General features: G+C 42.0%; 1 protein-coding gene across 4 annotated transcripts; it reads right to left on the bottom strand.

Moving 5' to 3' along the window:
* Positions 1-278: 278 nt before the first annotated feature.
* INPP5K (inositol polyphosphate-5-phosphatase K) lies at positions 279-15,004 on the bottom strand. 4 transcript variants are annotated; one of them, XM_054085129.1, is made up of 13 exons: positions 14,888-15,004; positions 11,819-11,926; positions 11,045-11,153; positions 9,290-9,406; positions 8,721-8,893; positions 7,302-7,413; positions 6,664-6,773; positions 5,917-5,943; positions 4,043-4,235; positions 3,663-3,800; positions 3,379-3,462; positions 2,162-2,266; positions 279-1,110 (listed from the first exon to the last, which is right to left on the bottom strand). In XM_054085129.1, the coding sequence occupies exons 1-13, from the start codon at positions 14,896-14,898 to the stop codon at positions 1,012-1,014; spliced, it is 1,386 nt and encodes a 461-aa protein (XP_053941104.1). In that variant the 5' UTR covers positions 14,899-15,004; the 3' UTR covers positions 279-1,011. The 4 variants fall into 4 exon arrangements, with proteins under 4 accessions (XP_053941104.1, XP_053941103.1, XP_053941101.1 ...); XM_054085128.1 differs by lacking the exon at positions 14,888-15,004 and adding an exon at positions 13,312-13,361; XM_054085126.1 differs by lacking the exon at positions 14,888-15,004 and adding an exon at positions 12,119-13,213.
* Between the last annotated feature and the right edge of the window lie 601 nt (positions 15,005-15,605).

The raw sequence follows: 15,605 nt of genomic DNA, 5'->3' as shown, positions 1-15,605 counted from the left end.
GCAATTCCCCATTCATTATTCCCATCATCTCTGTAGTAATTGTAGCAATTATATGGCAGGATGGTATCGAGGAGTACTTAAATACATTTTTAGCATCCCAAATTCAACAGAAAACAATCAGGATGAGCACCATGATCATAAGCTTTTTGCCAACAAGTGCTTCATGGACAACGGTTTGCTCACCTACGCTAAAGCATTTCTCAGCTTGAGCAATTTCTTTCAGGAATTGCGGGATCCTCGTTAGCTCTGAGCAAGGAATGAGTATAAAAGTGGGTTTATTTTCCTTTTTTTTAAATTAGAGGGAGAAACATACAGGCAAAATGCTGAACTGTTTTATAAAAGACGACTAAAAATTGCAAGAAGTGTGTTTGGATAGATCTATCTCAATCTGGAAAAATTAGACATGATAAACCCTCTGAACGGTTGTCAGTAAGGGTTGAAGAAAAGGGATCTGCTACCAAAGGAGAATTTACACCCCTCAAAGATTTTGTCTCCATGTGACTTGTGGCCACTTTTGTTCCCCAAAAGGTCATTAGCTTACATTTGAAAATCAAATACACTTTTAAAAGAAGCTATCTAGCTGCATCTAATAAATAATTTTTTAATAACTTCATTTAAACTCAAAATCTGAAAATCAATGATCAAGTGATTACAGAATAGTAAAGATTATATCATAAATAAAATACCCTCTACAAAAAGGAGCAAGCCTAAAAAATTCTTACAGATCGCAACTTACTTAGGTTAAATAATTGGATTAGAAACATCTATCGCCTTAAAACACACAGCATTCATTAGATACTACTTAAATGGTTCTCATCCAGTGCAAGAGAGCTTCTCTTCCTGTAACAATAAAAATACCTGTTTCCACAATAAATTATCTTCTATGAGCTTACAAAGTTTCTGAAAAATCCTACTTGTCTTACTCTGTCTTCTAAGAGTAAAAGCTTAAAATCACTAAGACAGAAAATCATCTGACTCCTGAGTCAGGGCAACTAAATGCCCTTTCTACCTTCAGAACTCATCGTGCGATTCCAGATTGTCTGGTTTCTGCATCCAACTGTTCTCTGCCTGTGTCGGATCCTTTTCTAATAATGTTCTATTAGGCTGAATCTAGAAGAAAGACAGGAGTTAAAAATGAAATTAGCACATTCCAAAGCAGTGTGTGCTCTACACTATCAATGCACCATCACAGTGCCTTACACAGTTGATAGGAACAGAGAAAAATAGAAATTATGCATCTATGCAGCAATTAAGATAAAAAAATCTAGTCAAAAGCTACTAAATCAAAATAAAACCATTAAGTGTCATGCAAAGAGTAATGGATATGGTGTGCTCTGTCCACATAAAACTGACAACCATCCCGCAGTTTGTGGTAGATGTTAAGCTCGGAGACAACTCAAACAGTGGAACTCTGCAATGTTTCTCACCAACACAGGAACAAAAATATGAACAGTAGGACTGAGCTACACCAGTGGGCTGAGCAGCTTTCATTACTGCGTCCCCTAAGGTATTCTAAAGTCTTCTACACAGTCCTCCAAAAACCCCTCAGTCCAACAACAATGCAGAACTGCCGCTTCAGCCCCTCTGCAACACACCTGCACTGCCACTGCAGCACGGGAAATACAAACAAAATGATTTTGGCAGAGTGCTTGTGTAGAACAGCAACGCGTGGTGGCTTCATCTGATCTGTGCAGGTGAAGTCACCCAATCAAAGAAAGAACCCTGTTAAATCACTTGAGTTCCAGTTATTCTATCTTTCTCAAATTCAAATGACTAAATACACAGGCAGCGCTTCTGAGCAAATGTGCAGCAGAATGGAGCACAAAGAGCTCACGATCTGGCAGGAACTTGGCAGCACTGAAGTTAAGTTCTCATCTTTACAGAAATAAGGGATCTAACTGATAGAGCCTCAAGTACCAAAGATGAGAGCCGAGAGAGAGAAACCTGTCTTATTTCATTACAAGAAAAACAGCCGCTTCAGAACCTGTTAGCATATCAGAAAATTCTTTTATGGCATGTTAGCCAGCACATGTCCTTTTCGCACTTCTGCTGCCACCTCCCCCAGGATCAATTCAGCTGCAGACACCTGTGTTCGGGTGTGTAAGAAAGGAAAAGAACTAAAAATCACATCACCATTAATCAAAGCTTCCGAATACATTACCTGGAAAGGCTGGCTGATACCAACTATTGACTGCAAGTTATTGCTGTAATAACAAAGCAAAAATTCTCCTCCTAGATCAGGTATTTCTGCAGCACTCATGTAAACCTGTTGACAAGAATAAGAACAGGCAAAAGGCTTACAAAAAGCAGTCTCTACCATTCAGGACACCATAAAAAAAAATCAGTATTTACTATTTAGAAGCAAGTTTTTAAACAGAAACTAAAAAGGGTGAGGATAGAAATAACTCAAGAAACCATGTGAAAACTGAGTCAAGCAGCAAAAGCAAATCCTTCACCACGTCAGCAAGGTGACTTGGTTCAGCAAGGAGCAAGAAGAAACCCAGAGCAGAAGGGGCAAGGCCACACGAGCAGCAAGGAGATGAACTGCCTGGAAGTGGCAATAAGGTGTTATGTGAACAGCGGAAGAAACCCACCACCTCCATTTTGCACAGAATCATGGTATCATTTAGGTTGAAGATCCTAAAGTTCATAAACTGCTCTCGTTGTAAACCTGATGCTCACTTACCAACTCTCTAACAACAAATAAGAGCTTTCCAACAGAGAGCAGTTTTTAAAGAGGGACCAAAACCCTCAGTAGCCAACATGAAGACAAGTCTAAGAAGCCCTAATCTGTAGCTGTATTAGATATCTGGCACTATCGTCAGTAACATTAGGTACTTCCAACTATAAGGAAAATCACACAATAAATATTTAGGATACATTGAACAACGTTGAAAGCCAGCTGACAAAATGGGCAGTTATTGATTCCAGTGGCAGAAACAAGCCAAAATATAAAACAACTCCCTAGCAAAGTGGTGGATTTCCCAGCACTGGATGCTTCTAAATTTCAGCTGCACAGGGTGCTGAGCCATCCTGGTGCCAAGAATGGTTGGACCAGACAATCCTTGACGCCCTTTCCAAACTGGTGTTCTAGGATTCCGTGAATTTTAACACAATGAAAAATCACGACAGGAATAAATTGCTTTTTCATCAGTTGCATTGAGCACTATGATCACACCTGAGGAGGTATGCTGTACGCTAGACTACCTGAAAATTAGTAACAATTAGGAAGAGGGATTTAAAACAATAATATCACTCCCAATTAGCTTCAATTGTGAAAGAAGATACAGTACCAGTAACAAGAAGAGGGTATGGAAAACCAGACTTTGAATGCTGCTTTATGGAAAACTACATCTGAGAGAAATACAACTGGCTTACTTGTTTACTGTCTTTGCTAGAAGAAACTTCATCATCTTCTACCCAAGCGTAAGTAACGTAGTCATTCGCATGCCTGAAAGCCACCTGCAAAGACAGATGCAAACCATCAGCCTATGCAACTAAGGGCATACAGAAACTAAAGGCAACCAAGGACACATGACTATTTCAGAGGGTTTTGCACTAGCAAGCATTACAATGTCCTAAGACAGAAGACTATCAACCTCCTCCTCCACTCATATTCACCATCTTCATCAGAGTCAAGAGCTCCAAAGTGGTAACATTACCTTGAAGAGTCCAATCCAGTCCCAAGCACTGCTCGGGAATTCAGGCAATGCAGAATAGCTGATCAGAACGTCGTGTTCCGCGCTCCACTCACCCTCAGGATTCAGCGTGACCAAAGGATCTGACAGAAGAGGCTTCAACTAAACAGAGGAACAGAATTTGAAGTCAGTCAAGTCTGTCATTCTTCCAGTTACTTAAGTTATTCGCTGCCAGACCTTCTCTGGGCACTTAACTGGAGGGAAATAACCTGGAAGCAATTTGCTTCCTTCACTGTAATCGGAATGAAATAGAGCTTATGACTTACAAAGTTTAGCACAGCAGCTTCTGTAAGGCAAGACTTAGTAAAGCAAACTTTTTCTGAACAACATAACTGGGACAGCACCTGAAGCCCAAAAGTTCCTGTAACAGGTTTGTGATCGCTGATGCCGTAGCTCATGTGACTGATGTAGTTATTCAAAGTAACAGAAATTGTCTGTTCTTCTTCAGAGAATTCGCCTTCTTTTGATGCATGCTGGCAGAGATTTTTTACTCTCCAAAGAATTCTATCGGTCCACGCTGGCTTTCTTTTCTTTTCACTGTAAAAGTGTAAGATAAAAGTGAAATGGGAAGAAAAAGAGTTGCCTAAAGCTAATAGTAATGCGCAAAGTCTACTCAAAGTTGAAAGGCTGTCAGGGACATATTAATAAAAGATGGCAGTCACATCCAAGCTTCATTTTACAGCTCTGTTCAACGTGCTTTACAATCAAGGTTTCCTCAATTTGAATTCAACACCACAGATAAACCCCATAGGTTTCTGAGAGAGGAGTAAAATGAAGGGGAAAGGGCATTTCAATGGGTTAGTCAGGTCCGTACAGGAGATGATACTTTCTCCTAAATCACTCCATAAAAACATGCAAGAGTAGTGAGATAATTCAGCAGCTGCCCCACGCTTCAAATGTACAGTGATTCTCAGGAAAGGGGCATAAACTCAAGGAAGACGTAGGAAGAGTCTGAATTGTGTTGGAAATGATTCAAAACATTTGAGAAGAAGTTTCTTTTAACAACAAGAAATGGACAAACTTGGGTACCGATCACAGGTGACAGCAGTGCTTTATTTAAAGTTTCTCTAACTTGTACTAGCCCGCATTTTGAGTTTACAAGCTATTGCTGTCTCATAATAAAAGGCTTAAATTCCAGAATCAAGAAAGTTGTGCCTGCAACCGTGCTGTACATCAAACTGTAATCGCAATGCAGATTTTCCTTTTATACCATATTAATAACAAGAGAAGACATGAGCCTTTCGTGGTTCTCTCTGTAGTGGGAGGAAGATTTAACAGCAACTCTCTGTATGGATGCATCACTCCAAATGGAAATGGAGAAAAGATCATACCCTATGGAAGAGGAATTAGAATGGACTGGATTGAATTTTAAAAGTTAATGAGCAGGATGAGTAAGGAAAACTGTCAGTTTAATAACTCTGAATATCAAAATCATCACAAAGTGGAAATGCCATTTTGTTCAATATTCAACGTGCTTTTGTTTTACCCCTTCCCGAGAACAACTCTGAGTCACCTTTATTAAGGTGGTAAGATTTTAAATGACTAAGGGGCCATATCCCGCTTACTCCAGTAATTATATAAACCGACAGAAATCTTAATGAGCTGCCATCTGTCTGCTCTGCTGTGCAAAGAAACACCAAAAGAACAGCTGAAGTTAATACACTCACTGTTTTACAGAAAATGACATATTAGGTGGGAAACAAAACCTCAAAATCCACACTGAAAAAGCCTGGAAGATAACAAAATAAAGCACTTTTCAGGCCTTGAGGTCTACTGATCACCCCCATCCAACCAAAACAGCTCTGCTAGCTTTAACAGCAGCAGAATGCACACAGTATGTGTTAAGCATGCTATTTGTTCTTTAAATGAGCCAGCACAGACTATTAGGCTGTGAATCATTCTTAGAATGTCTAGGTTTGGGTTATTATAAGTATTTTTTTGTTAATTGCGTTTTCTGCTGGTCCCATTTTATCTCTTCACACTCAATTAGGGAGCAAAATGTCTCTAGATCCGAATGAATAAGCTTTCAGTATCAAGTGCGACAGCAGAGCAGAAAACACTGCAGCTTTCAGAAAGGTTCAGAAAATCCCCGGAGAAAATCAGCAACCACCTGATTTTCAAATATTTCCAAAAAATCAAATCAAAAGCTCGGGAAGGAGCATTGTTTTGATTCAGAAATATTTACAGATCTATGAAATCCAGAAAGTTCTCTTCTTACTTAAACCAAAACAGGGACTTCTGCTCTCTGGAAGTAAAGAAAAAGATCAGTACAACCCCCCTGTTTGGACAGGAACTTATCCTTCTGTTGAAACATAAGGCTAACACTTAACAACAAACTTTAATGTCAGAGAAAAACTTTGGAAACTTAAGTAACTCCATTTTCAACTTAAAATAATTTATAAAGACACATTTACATTTGCTTTCAAATACCAGCAGTATCAAATAAAATGCTTAAATAGAGAAGGAAAACACAAATCGCAGACAATTACTCTTTTCCTATTAATCGTTTCTGACAACCAATGGGCACTTTCAGTACTAAAAAACAAAAAAGAAGTGGCTTAAACAAGTGCTAGCACCTCCCTGGGGGTGTTCCAGGCCAGGTTGGAAGGGACTTTGAGGCCCCTGATCCAGTGGGAGGTGTCCCTGCCCATGGCAGGGGGTGGGACTGGATGGGCTTTGAGGTCCCTTCCAACCCAAACCATTCTGTGATTCTGTAGTTTAATCCAGTCTTTCCAAAAAGAAAGCTGGGTCATTTCACTGCTTCCCTCATGCACAGTCAGGACTCGTCAGCAGAAATATTCATTTATTCAGATTTGACCACTGAAGGAGCCTGACAGATCAGCTCATCAGCCCCACTCAACCAGCACTTTCAGGAAATTCAGGTTCACTTACTAAAGTGATATTTAGTCAAGCACCACATTCACTCTAATATTCCACATCTAAAATCAGCTCATTACGTTTTTACCTTGTATCATATACATCCGAATAAAGGTCAAACTTGTAGGTGGGTTTAAATTGCAGAGGGCCCTCTATGAAATCCTGAAGAAACGCCTCCTTCTTTTTTGCCATATTTAACTGTAGAAAGAAAAAGTAACTTTTAGAGATTATGCTTAAAAATCAAAGCTTAAAGGGCAATTGGAAAAGGGGCCAAAAAAGCATCTTCCAGGAAGAATTTATTTGGAAAGGTGAATTCAGAAGTCTCTCTCTGTTACTGCCAGAACTCCTGAGATGATGTGTTTAAAAGTTTTGTAGCATTTCTACTCGAATTCCAGAAAAAAACTTCTCTAAATTAATTCTTGGAGAAGAAAAAAAGAGAAGAAATTAAGGTGAGGAACGAGTCACAAACCACAAAGGTCAAAGAAAGCCTCAGTCAAAGTCGAGCACTGCAAATAAGTAAGAAACTTAAACAAAAGCAGGTTTGCAATTAATTGCAGCTTATGAGAGAGCAAACAGCTCGGTCTGTTCCACATCATAATTATTTTGGATTGATGTTCTTTAAGAGAAATTAGAAACTAGAGAGGTAACGTTAACTACCACATTGTGTTTGCAGGTATTAAAACAAACAAACCAACCGCCCCCACTGAACAGAAGAAGACAACACACCTGGTCCTTTTCCCACAGCAGACTGTAACGCTTGTTATTTATTGATTCCCGCACAAAATGTATGCCATAATCCGCTATCCGGAAGTTTAGATCTCCAAACCAGAAAAGAACACTGAAACAAAAAAGAAAAGTAAAAAAACAAAGAACATTTATAGGAATTCATGATCACAAGGGAAGAATTCAATAGACTATAAGCCATTGCACTAATTAGGTGCTCTAATCACTTATATTATTTAATCGAAACAGCTTAAACACACATATTACGTAGTTACAGATAAGCTCACACAGGGATAACCATCGTGCGGCTAAATGAAAAATCTAAAGGAACTGAAATAGCAAATTAAGTCCCTTGCATTCCTGACACTTGCTCATTACTGCCGAGGTATTAACTTACCCGAAGTCTCCTAATGACTTCCATCTCTATTAGAGAAGGAGTTAGAACTAAATTTTAACAGTAGGTAAAATTATTCACAAAATTCATGACTTATAGACCAGTAGGTTGTGTTAATCCACTGACTCAGGCTCTGCTTTGGAAAGCACGGATACATCCTGGGCGTTCTGTAGTTCTCAGGAAAGAAAGTTGTTATTAGGAAGCACTGGAGCGTGAGATCAGCAGTGTTTAAACAAAAGGAAAGCTGACTTTCCCAGTAAATTAAATTCTTTCTGAACATCTCTACTTTTAACATTTGTACCCCAAACTTGACCTTATAGAGACAAAACTTTTATTTCAATGCCATCTGTGATTTCTTCTCAGAAGACGCCAGTAGGTGGTTTGGAATATGCCCATGCACATCACCGAGACAATGAAACACATTACACTGACGTATCAAATGCTTCTACTAAGGTAGGAGAAGCAATGATTTTGAAAATCATGTGTCATGATGCATTCTTTTTAGTTTAATTAACTCATTAACAATTAAACTGTATCACATATCCATTTTGGATGTATCTGTCCTGGCTATTAAAAAAACAACCAAACAAATCCAACCTAAAATATGCTTCTCGACCCTGTTTTAAACAGTTCTATTGCCAGCTTTAGACTCCTGCGTGTGAAAACAATGAATCATACAAATAATTGCTGCACAATTAAGGAACAGGAGCTCGATTATTGGCCTAAATCAGGTTTCATTTGGTTTAAATTTTTGGTATAAAGGGGCTTTAACTTCTAAAGCTCTCGAGCCCATCACGTGTGCAGTACATACGCTGACAAATGTCATGTAATTTAAGACAGGAAGAGAACAGTCTTGCAAAGCAGAGCTCAATCTTTCTGGCTACCTTTTCCCCCCAGGACTCAGAGTCAAGGCTGAAAAGACCTTTAAATAACAACAATGGCTGCAAACTCCACACCCCAAACTCTTCAGTGCATTAGTTTATAACAGATAAAACCAATACAGACAGAACAGGCCGTGAACAACTCACTCATGATCCAAGGTACTCGGAATATTCTCTCCTTCAAACTGCATTTCCAAAATTTTCTCAAAGTCATCCAGTCGCTGCTCTGTGTTCTCCATGTGAGCCGGCAAGTGGCAGTTCATGAAACAGATGGTGTGACCGTAGAGCGACAGGCGCACAGTGACTCCTCCTTTGTTGCCCTGGGATGGAAGGTTAACAACGTTCACTCGAACTACAGCCAACGCCTGCACACCTGACTATTAATATCACTTAGAAATTCTGAAATCTTGCTATTTGCATTTAAATGAATACAACTTCTTCCTTGTTATCAGCTAATGAACTGGTACAATTACAGTCTTGTTTCCCACTCTCAACCATCATCCTGTGGGCACTGCTCTGGCATCCCATCTATACCTACTTTAAAGAGTTGGTGGGCAGTAGGGTGGCTGAGGACGGATCTGGGTATTCTCCTGACTCAGATCCATTCTCAACAGCCTGAGCATTTACCAAGCACAACCCCTCAGGGCAGGTGGGCTAAACACACACCACCGTAAGCATAAGTAACCAAAGCAATCCGGTCTCCGATACCTCCTTACCCAGTATCCGTAGAGGCCTGTGCGTGTGTAGTGGGTATGGATGTCTCGTATGAAAGGAAGGTGGACGTGTTTCACAAAGATCAGAAGCAGTAACCCCTGCATGCGAATGGAGGAGAGCTGGAAGAGATATAAAAGAAGGCATGGTCATTCCCAGGGAGGTATTCAGAATTCCTTGGGTCTACTTCAAAGGAGCTTTAGGTAAAGAACGACACAGCAGAATCATGCAACTCCCTTGCCAAGCTTGGCTTCAATACCATGACACAATAAACACAGACACGTTTCCATGCGGTAGAGACCAAATTCGTTTGTTATTTGCTACATTTCATTCTGCTGTGAGCTGGCCCCAGATCCGCAGGAAACCTCTTCTTGGTAGGTGTTGAACACAGCGGATGCCTCCTCTGGTGGAACCAGTACCAGTCCAACCAGCAAATGGCATCAAATCAACAGAAGGCCTTTCACAGAGGTTCTGCTTCTGGTGAAAGAACTGCCTGACTGCAAACCAACCTAACACTCAGAGACTCTGTCATTGAAGGGACAGTTACCTCACTTGTCACAGGTCAGTAAAGAAGGGGTAACTCTTCCTCTCTAAGAGCTGCCTCTCTTCCGCGGCCTCCCAGCTAAGATCCAGCATACCCTCCTCACTGCCTGCTTTGATTTTGACCTGGCCTCACAGTCCCCTTATTAATGGAGCTCATCAAGTCCTGCTGGAAGCCATTAGGTGGCAGCATCCATTCATTAGTGCATCCAAAGTGCCAGATTTGTAAATTGGAATTCAAAATCAGCCATGCATACCACTAGGAATTCTTTTTGATTGTCTGTATGCAGGGCCTGCATGCCAGCCCACGGCCAGATTTGGAATGTTTATCGGCAATGACTTACACTAGGATGAAATATTTTTTTTCCCCTTTTTATAATTCCCAATGGGTCCTTTGTTTTGCTTAATTACAATTAAAAGCATGGCACAACTACTGAGTCTGATTAGCATGCAGTAATACAATCATCTCAGCAAAATCACCCGGAAATAATGCTTGATTTAGAAAACAAATACAGTATTCAATAGGCTTTCAATATCTCTTTATTAGAGGAATGCAGCATATCCTCCTGTGTTTGTTGTTTTCACTACTAAAATAGCTGATACTTTAGCTGATCTTATGCCTCAAATATTACAAGAAATCTTTCTTGATTAACCTACCAGACAACGTTCTAGGTCTTCAATCAAAAATAAAGTCCTCAGAAAAATATATATAGAATCATAGAAACACAGAATGATTTGGGTTGGAAGGGACCTTAAAGCCCATCCAGTTTCATCCCCTGCTCAGGGATCAGGCTGCTCCAAGCCCCATCCATCTGCCTTGAATGCCTCCAGGGATGGGGCAGCCACAATTTCCCTGGGCAACCTGGGCCAGGGCCTTCCCACCCTCATTGTGAAGAATTTCTTCCTAATGTCTAATCTAAATCTTCCCAGTTTAAAGCCATTCCCCCTCATCCTGTCACTCCGTGCCCTTCTAAAATGTCCCTCTCCGGCTTTCCTGTAGGCCCCCTTCAGGTACTGGAAGGCCACTATGGACTGTACCTATGGAAGTTACTGACACCTGCAAGAAACTCCATAATTTATCTTTTGTGGAGAGTCCGAGGACAAAAAAAAATATAATTTATCTTTTGTGGAGAGTCTAAGGACAAAAATAAAATCTGAGAGGAGCTGAGGAAGACATTTTCCTCCAGTGCTGTGACACACAAAGAGATGTAAACACTTACCTTCATATATCCCAAGGGAGACAACACACTCATGAAAAAAATGCTCCATGGATCATCGAATGCCAAGTCAGACAGAAAATTTGTGATTCTTGAGTTCACCTCCTGCAAGCTGAATACATCGAGATTACTCATGCTGTATCATTGGCTCTGATAGGATTCACATAACCTTTTCAGAACACAGAGCACAGCATCCTAACAGCGTAAATCAGACATTTCTGGCTGTGCAGTTTCTCACTTACAAGCAGTTTATCCCACCCACAGGTCTAACACATCTAACACTGGGAAAAGCAAAGTTAAAGGAATTTATGCGCATCTGAAGACAGAGTTTAAGACAACGCTGGACTCAAGACATGTCACCACAAACAACCTCACTGCCGGGCCCTTGAAACGTCAAGAAAGTTCAGAACACAAGACGGCAGATCATACCCAAGCAGCCTACGCTAATTCCTTTAAAATGTGCTGGATTTTGGATAACTTTCATACCAAAATGAATATGCCTCTGCATGTCAACAGAGAAAACAGCAGCCAAAAGCTTTTTGTGTGGTTAGAAAAAAAAGACGTTCTGTATTTTGTCACAAAATAACAGCAGAAAGGAGAGAAGATTCTCCTCCTATAAATCATCTCTACGCTAAGTCACCAACTCTGGTTTTCACCTTCTGTTAGCGATGATACTAAACCAGCCCCAGGCAACAACCCATAAGGCACACTCCTCCCAAAACAGCAAATGCAGTTTTGCAATAACCTTACAAAGCGAGTTCTTTAATTTATACTTACCCTATAACATACATATCCATAGCTGGGCCGGGTGAATCCAGATGAAGCAAACTAGTGACATCAGGAGGTGGAGAAGCTGTGCCCACATTCCAGGTAACCACGTGTAGTCTACGAACAAAGAAATCACACAAAACCAATGATAAACTTGAAATGTGAACAGGTTACCCTAAAAGCATCTAATTACTCCACGGAAAACAAAGATTTTCTGTCGCTTTTCATCAATCATCAATCTATTTATTAACTAGCATTAAAAAAAAACCCAAAACAAATACAAAACCAATCAACTAGAGGGAACAAAACCTGAATTCTTGCCACTTATCCTTCAGCTTTTTCCCCCAGATAAGGAAAGCTTCATCTAGAGTGCGAGACACTTCTTCATGGATCTCATCATCCGAACTGATGTCCTCTACGCAAGCCATAAGCTGGGCTACGCGCTGGCGGAGCTGCACGCGGCCGCTGGAGCCTGTGCTGCTGAAACTTGCAGACCGGCTGCGGAGGTTGTGCAGGCTCTCTAAATCGTTGAAGGAGAGGGCTGCCGAATCTTGAAAGGCGTCTTCGCTACCGAGGGATGCCATTTGCTCAAAAGAAAAGCATAACCACTAGCTCTAAAGGACTAGCCCATTAAAAGCCTAAGCATAAAAGAAAGGTTGATAAGGGTCTATTGGATCAAGTTTTCACTCTGGTGACATTCAGCATCGTTTCTAACACCAAAGGACAAATGTCGATGCAGCAACGCTAAAAAAACCTGTAGCGTTACCAGCACGCTCACGGGGTTGTTACAAAAGCCGTAGTCACATCCTACCTCGCACAGTGAATTGTTTCTTCATAATAGATTTAACGTGGCTAATTCTATAAGCTCATGATTTAAAAGAATTTATTGTTGATTTGAATCGATCATGTGCCTCCATCCCTAGGCGAGCAGAAATATAATCTCCAGCTCCCAAACACACAAACGCACAATTCTGGCCAAAACCAAGCAGAACAACTGCTTTTCTCAAGCACTGCCAGAAACATTCACTTGCCACAGGAGTCACCTATTATTTTTCTATCAATACCAGAGGTTCTAAAAAGGGATTCACTTTCCTGCCAGTCTTGTTACACATCAGACAGACTTAAAAAATAACAAACTGTTGATTTTCCATCCATCTCAGGTTCCTATAAGAGCTCTATAAACACTGACAGACAAATAGTGAATTCCACCAACAGGCCAATTCTTAGGACCATGTTTTTATACCCCAATCCACTGCCTGCTCAAGGTGACACACGCTGTACGTGGAAGATCTGGAAAGTGACCTTGCATCCAGACTAATTCAATGAGCCATAATTTCTCTCACTGACCCTCTTTGTGAGACTACGCTAAAGTCAGCCAAAAGCTATTCTAATACAAATTTCTAGGGGTAAAAAAAGGGAAGGTTTGCTGCTGATCCAATTGTACCACCGGAAATCTGTCACTTGGGAACTCTCTCCAGTTACTAATTTTGTAAGACAATTACCTGATTAAACAAAAGTGAAATAATATTGAAGTCATCAGTCATTGCTGACAGAAATTAAATTCTTCAAAGTGCCCAGTATCCACAGTGCAGTGCTAGAACTCACACCAAAGGCAAAAATACTGCCAAGACTTCCAGAATATCCTTAATAACTCAGTTTCACTGCAGGTTATGGCTGGGTCTGCAGGAAAAACTCAACAGTAAGGAATGCACATGCATCTGCAAAGTAAATAACCTAGAGTATTATGCATTCTCAAAGGTCTGCTGATGCCCCCAGCTGCTTCCCAACGCTGTGCAGCCACTGTCCACAGGATGGAGGTGAGATCAGCGTGATACCAGTTCTCAGCTGATGCTGCAGATGGCATTCCCCAGTGAGGGAGGACATGGAAAGGTTTGGATGGAAGGGACCTCAAAGCCCATCCAGTTCCACCCCCTGCCATGGGCAGGGGCATCTCCCACTGGATCCAAGCCCCATCTAACCTGGCCTTCAACACCTCCAGGGATGGGGCAGCCACCTCTGCTCTGTGCAACCTGGGCCAGGGCCTCCCCACCCTCACAGGAAAACATTTCTTCCTAAGATCTCATCTAATCTCCCCTCTTTCAGCTGAAAACCATTCCCCCTCATCCTATCCCTGTGCTCCATGATCAAGAGCCCCTCACCAGCTTTCCTGGGGCCGCTCTCAGTCCAGGGAACTCTCTCTTCTCCAGCCTGAACAAACCCACTGGGTTAAGATGACTTTTAAGATCTTTGAGCAATCGTTAGCATTTGTTGTTTTTCTGTTTTTAACTCTCCCATCACTGCCAGCCTCTCAGCTCCCCTCTGAGCCCATTCCGGGGTGAGCAGAACCCGCTGGTGCAGCCCAGCACCAGAACTGGAAAGGGAGAAAACAGAGCACTGAGGTAAAACACCAGAGCCGAAAAGGTAAAAAGCAGAGCAGACAAAGTAGAAACCAGAGCTGAAAAGGTAAAAACTAGAGCTGGAAAAGTGAAAACCAGAGCACCAAGGTAGAAGCCAGAGCTGAAAAGGTAAAAAACAGAGTACACAAAGTAGAAACTGGAGCTGAAAAGGCAAAAACTTGAGCACCGAGGTAAAAACAGAGCTGAAGAGGTAAAAAGCAGAGCACACAATGCAGAAACCAGAGCTCAGAAAGGTAAAAAACAGAGCTGGAAAAGTAAAACCAGAGCACCAAGGTAGAGGCCAGAGCTGAAAATGTAAAAGGCAGTGCTGAAAAGGTAAAAAACAGAGTACACAAAGTAGAAATTGGAGCTGAAAAGGTAGAAACCAAAACACCGAGGTAAAAACAGAGCTGAAAAGGTAAAAAACGGAGCCGAACAGGTAAAAAACAGAGCACACAAGGCAGAAACCGGAGCTGAAGAGGCAAAAAGCAGAGCACCAGGGCAAAACTAGAGCTGGGAAGGTAGAAACGAGAGCACCGAGGTAGGACCGGAGCTGGAAAGGCAAAAACCAGAGCTGGAAAGGTAGAAAACACCGTAGCTGTCAGGCGAGGGGCAGTGCCGCCGGCAGAGCCGCACACAGCGAGGCCCCGGGCGCTGCCCCCGCCCCGCTCCCGCCGCTCACCTGAGCTCCATCGCCCGGCCCGGCCCGGCCCAGCGGGCACTGCGGCCTCAGCGCCCGGCGGGGAGCGGCGCCCGTTGGCCCGCGGGGAGGGCGGGAAGAGGGGCAGAGAGACGGGGAGAGGGATTGAAAGGGAGGCGGGAGAGCGCCGCCAGGCGGGAGGAGGACCGGGCTGCACCCAGACAGACAGAGAAACGGAGAGACAGAGAAACAGAGAGACAGAGAGAGAGAGATAGAGAAACAGAGAGAGAGACAGAGAGAGACAAAGAGACAGAGAAACAGAGAGAGACAAAGAGACAGAGAAACAGAGAGAAACAGAGAGAGACAGAGAAAGACAGAGAAAGAGAGAAAGAGACACAGAGAGAAACAGAAACAGAGAGACAGAAACAGAGAGAGACAGACAGACAGAGACAGAAAGACAGAGAGAGACAGAAAGACAGAAACAGAGAAACAGAGAGAGAGACGGAGAAACAGACAGAGAGAGACAGAGAGACAGAGAGAGACAAAGAGACAGAGAAACAGAGAGAGAGAAACAGAGAGACAGAGAGAGAAAGAGATAAAAAGACAGAGACAGAGAGAGAAACAGAGAGAGAGAGACAGAGAAACAGAGAGACAGAGAGAGAAAGAGAAACAGAGACACAGAGACAGAGAAACACAGAGAGAGAAACAGAGAGATAAATAGAAAGAGAGAGAGACAAAGAGACAGATAGAGAAAGAGACA

This window comes from Cuculus canorus, chromosome 20 (genome assembly GCF_017976375.1).
Source record: "Cuculus canorus isolate bCucCan1 chromosome 20, bCucCan1.pri, whole genome shotgun sequence".
Classification (NCBI taxonomy): Eukaryota; Metazoa; Chordata; class Aves; order Cuculiformes; family Cuculidae; genus Cuculus; species Cuculus canorus.
Note: the sequence above shows the minus strand (reverse complement) of the source record. Positions and strands in the feature narration are given on the sequence as shown.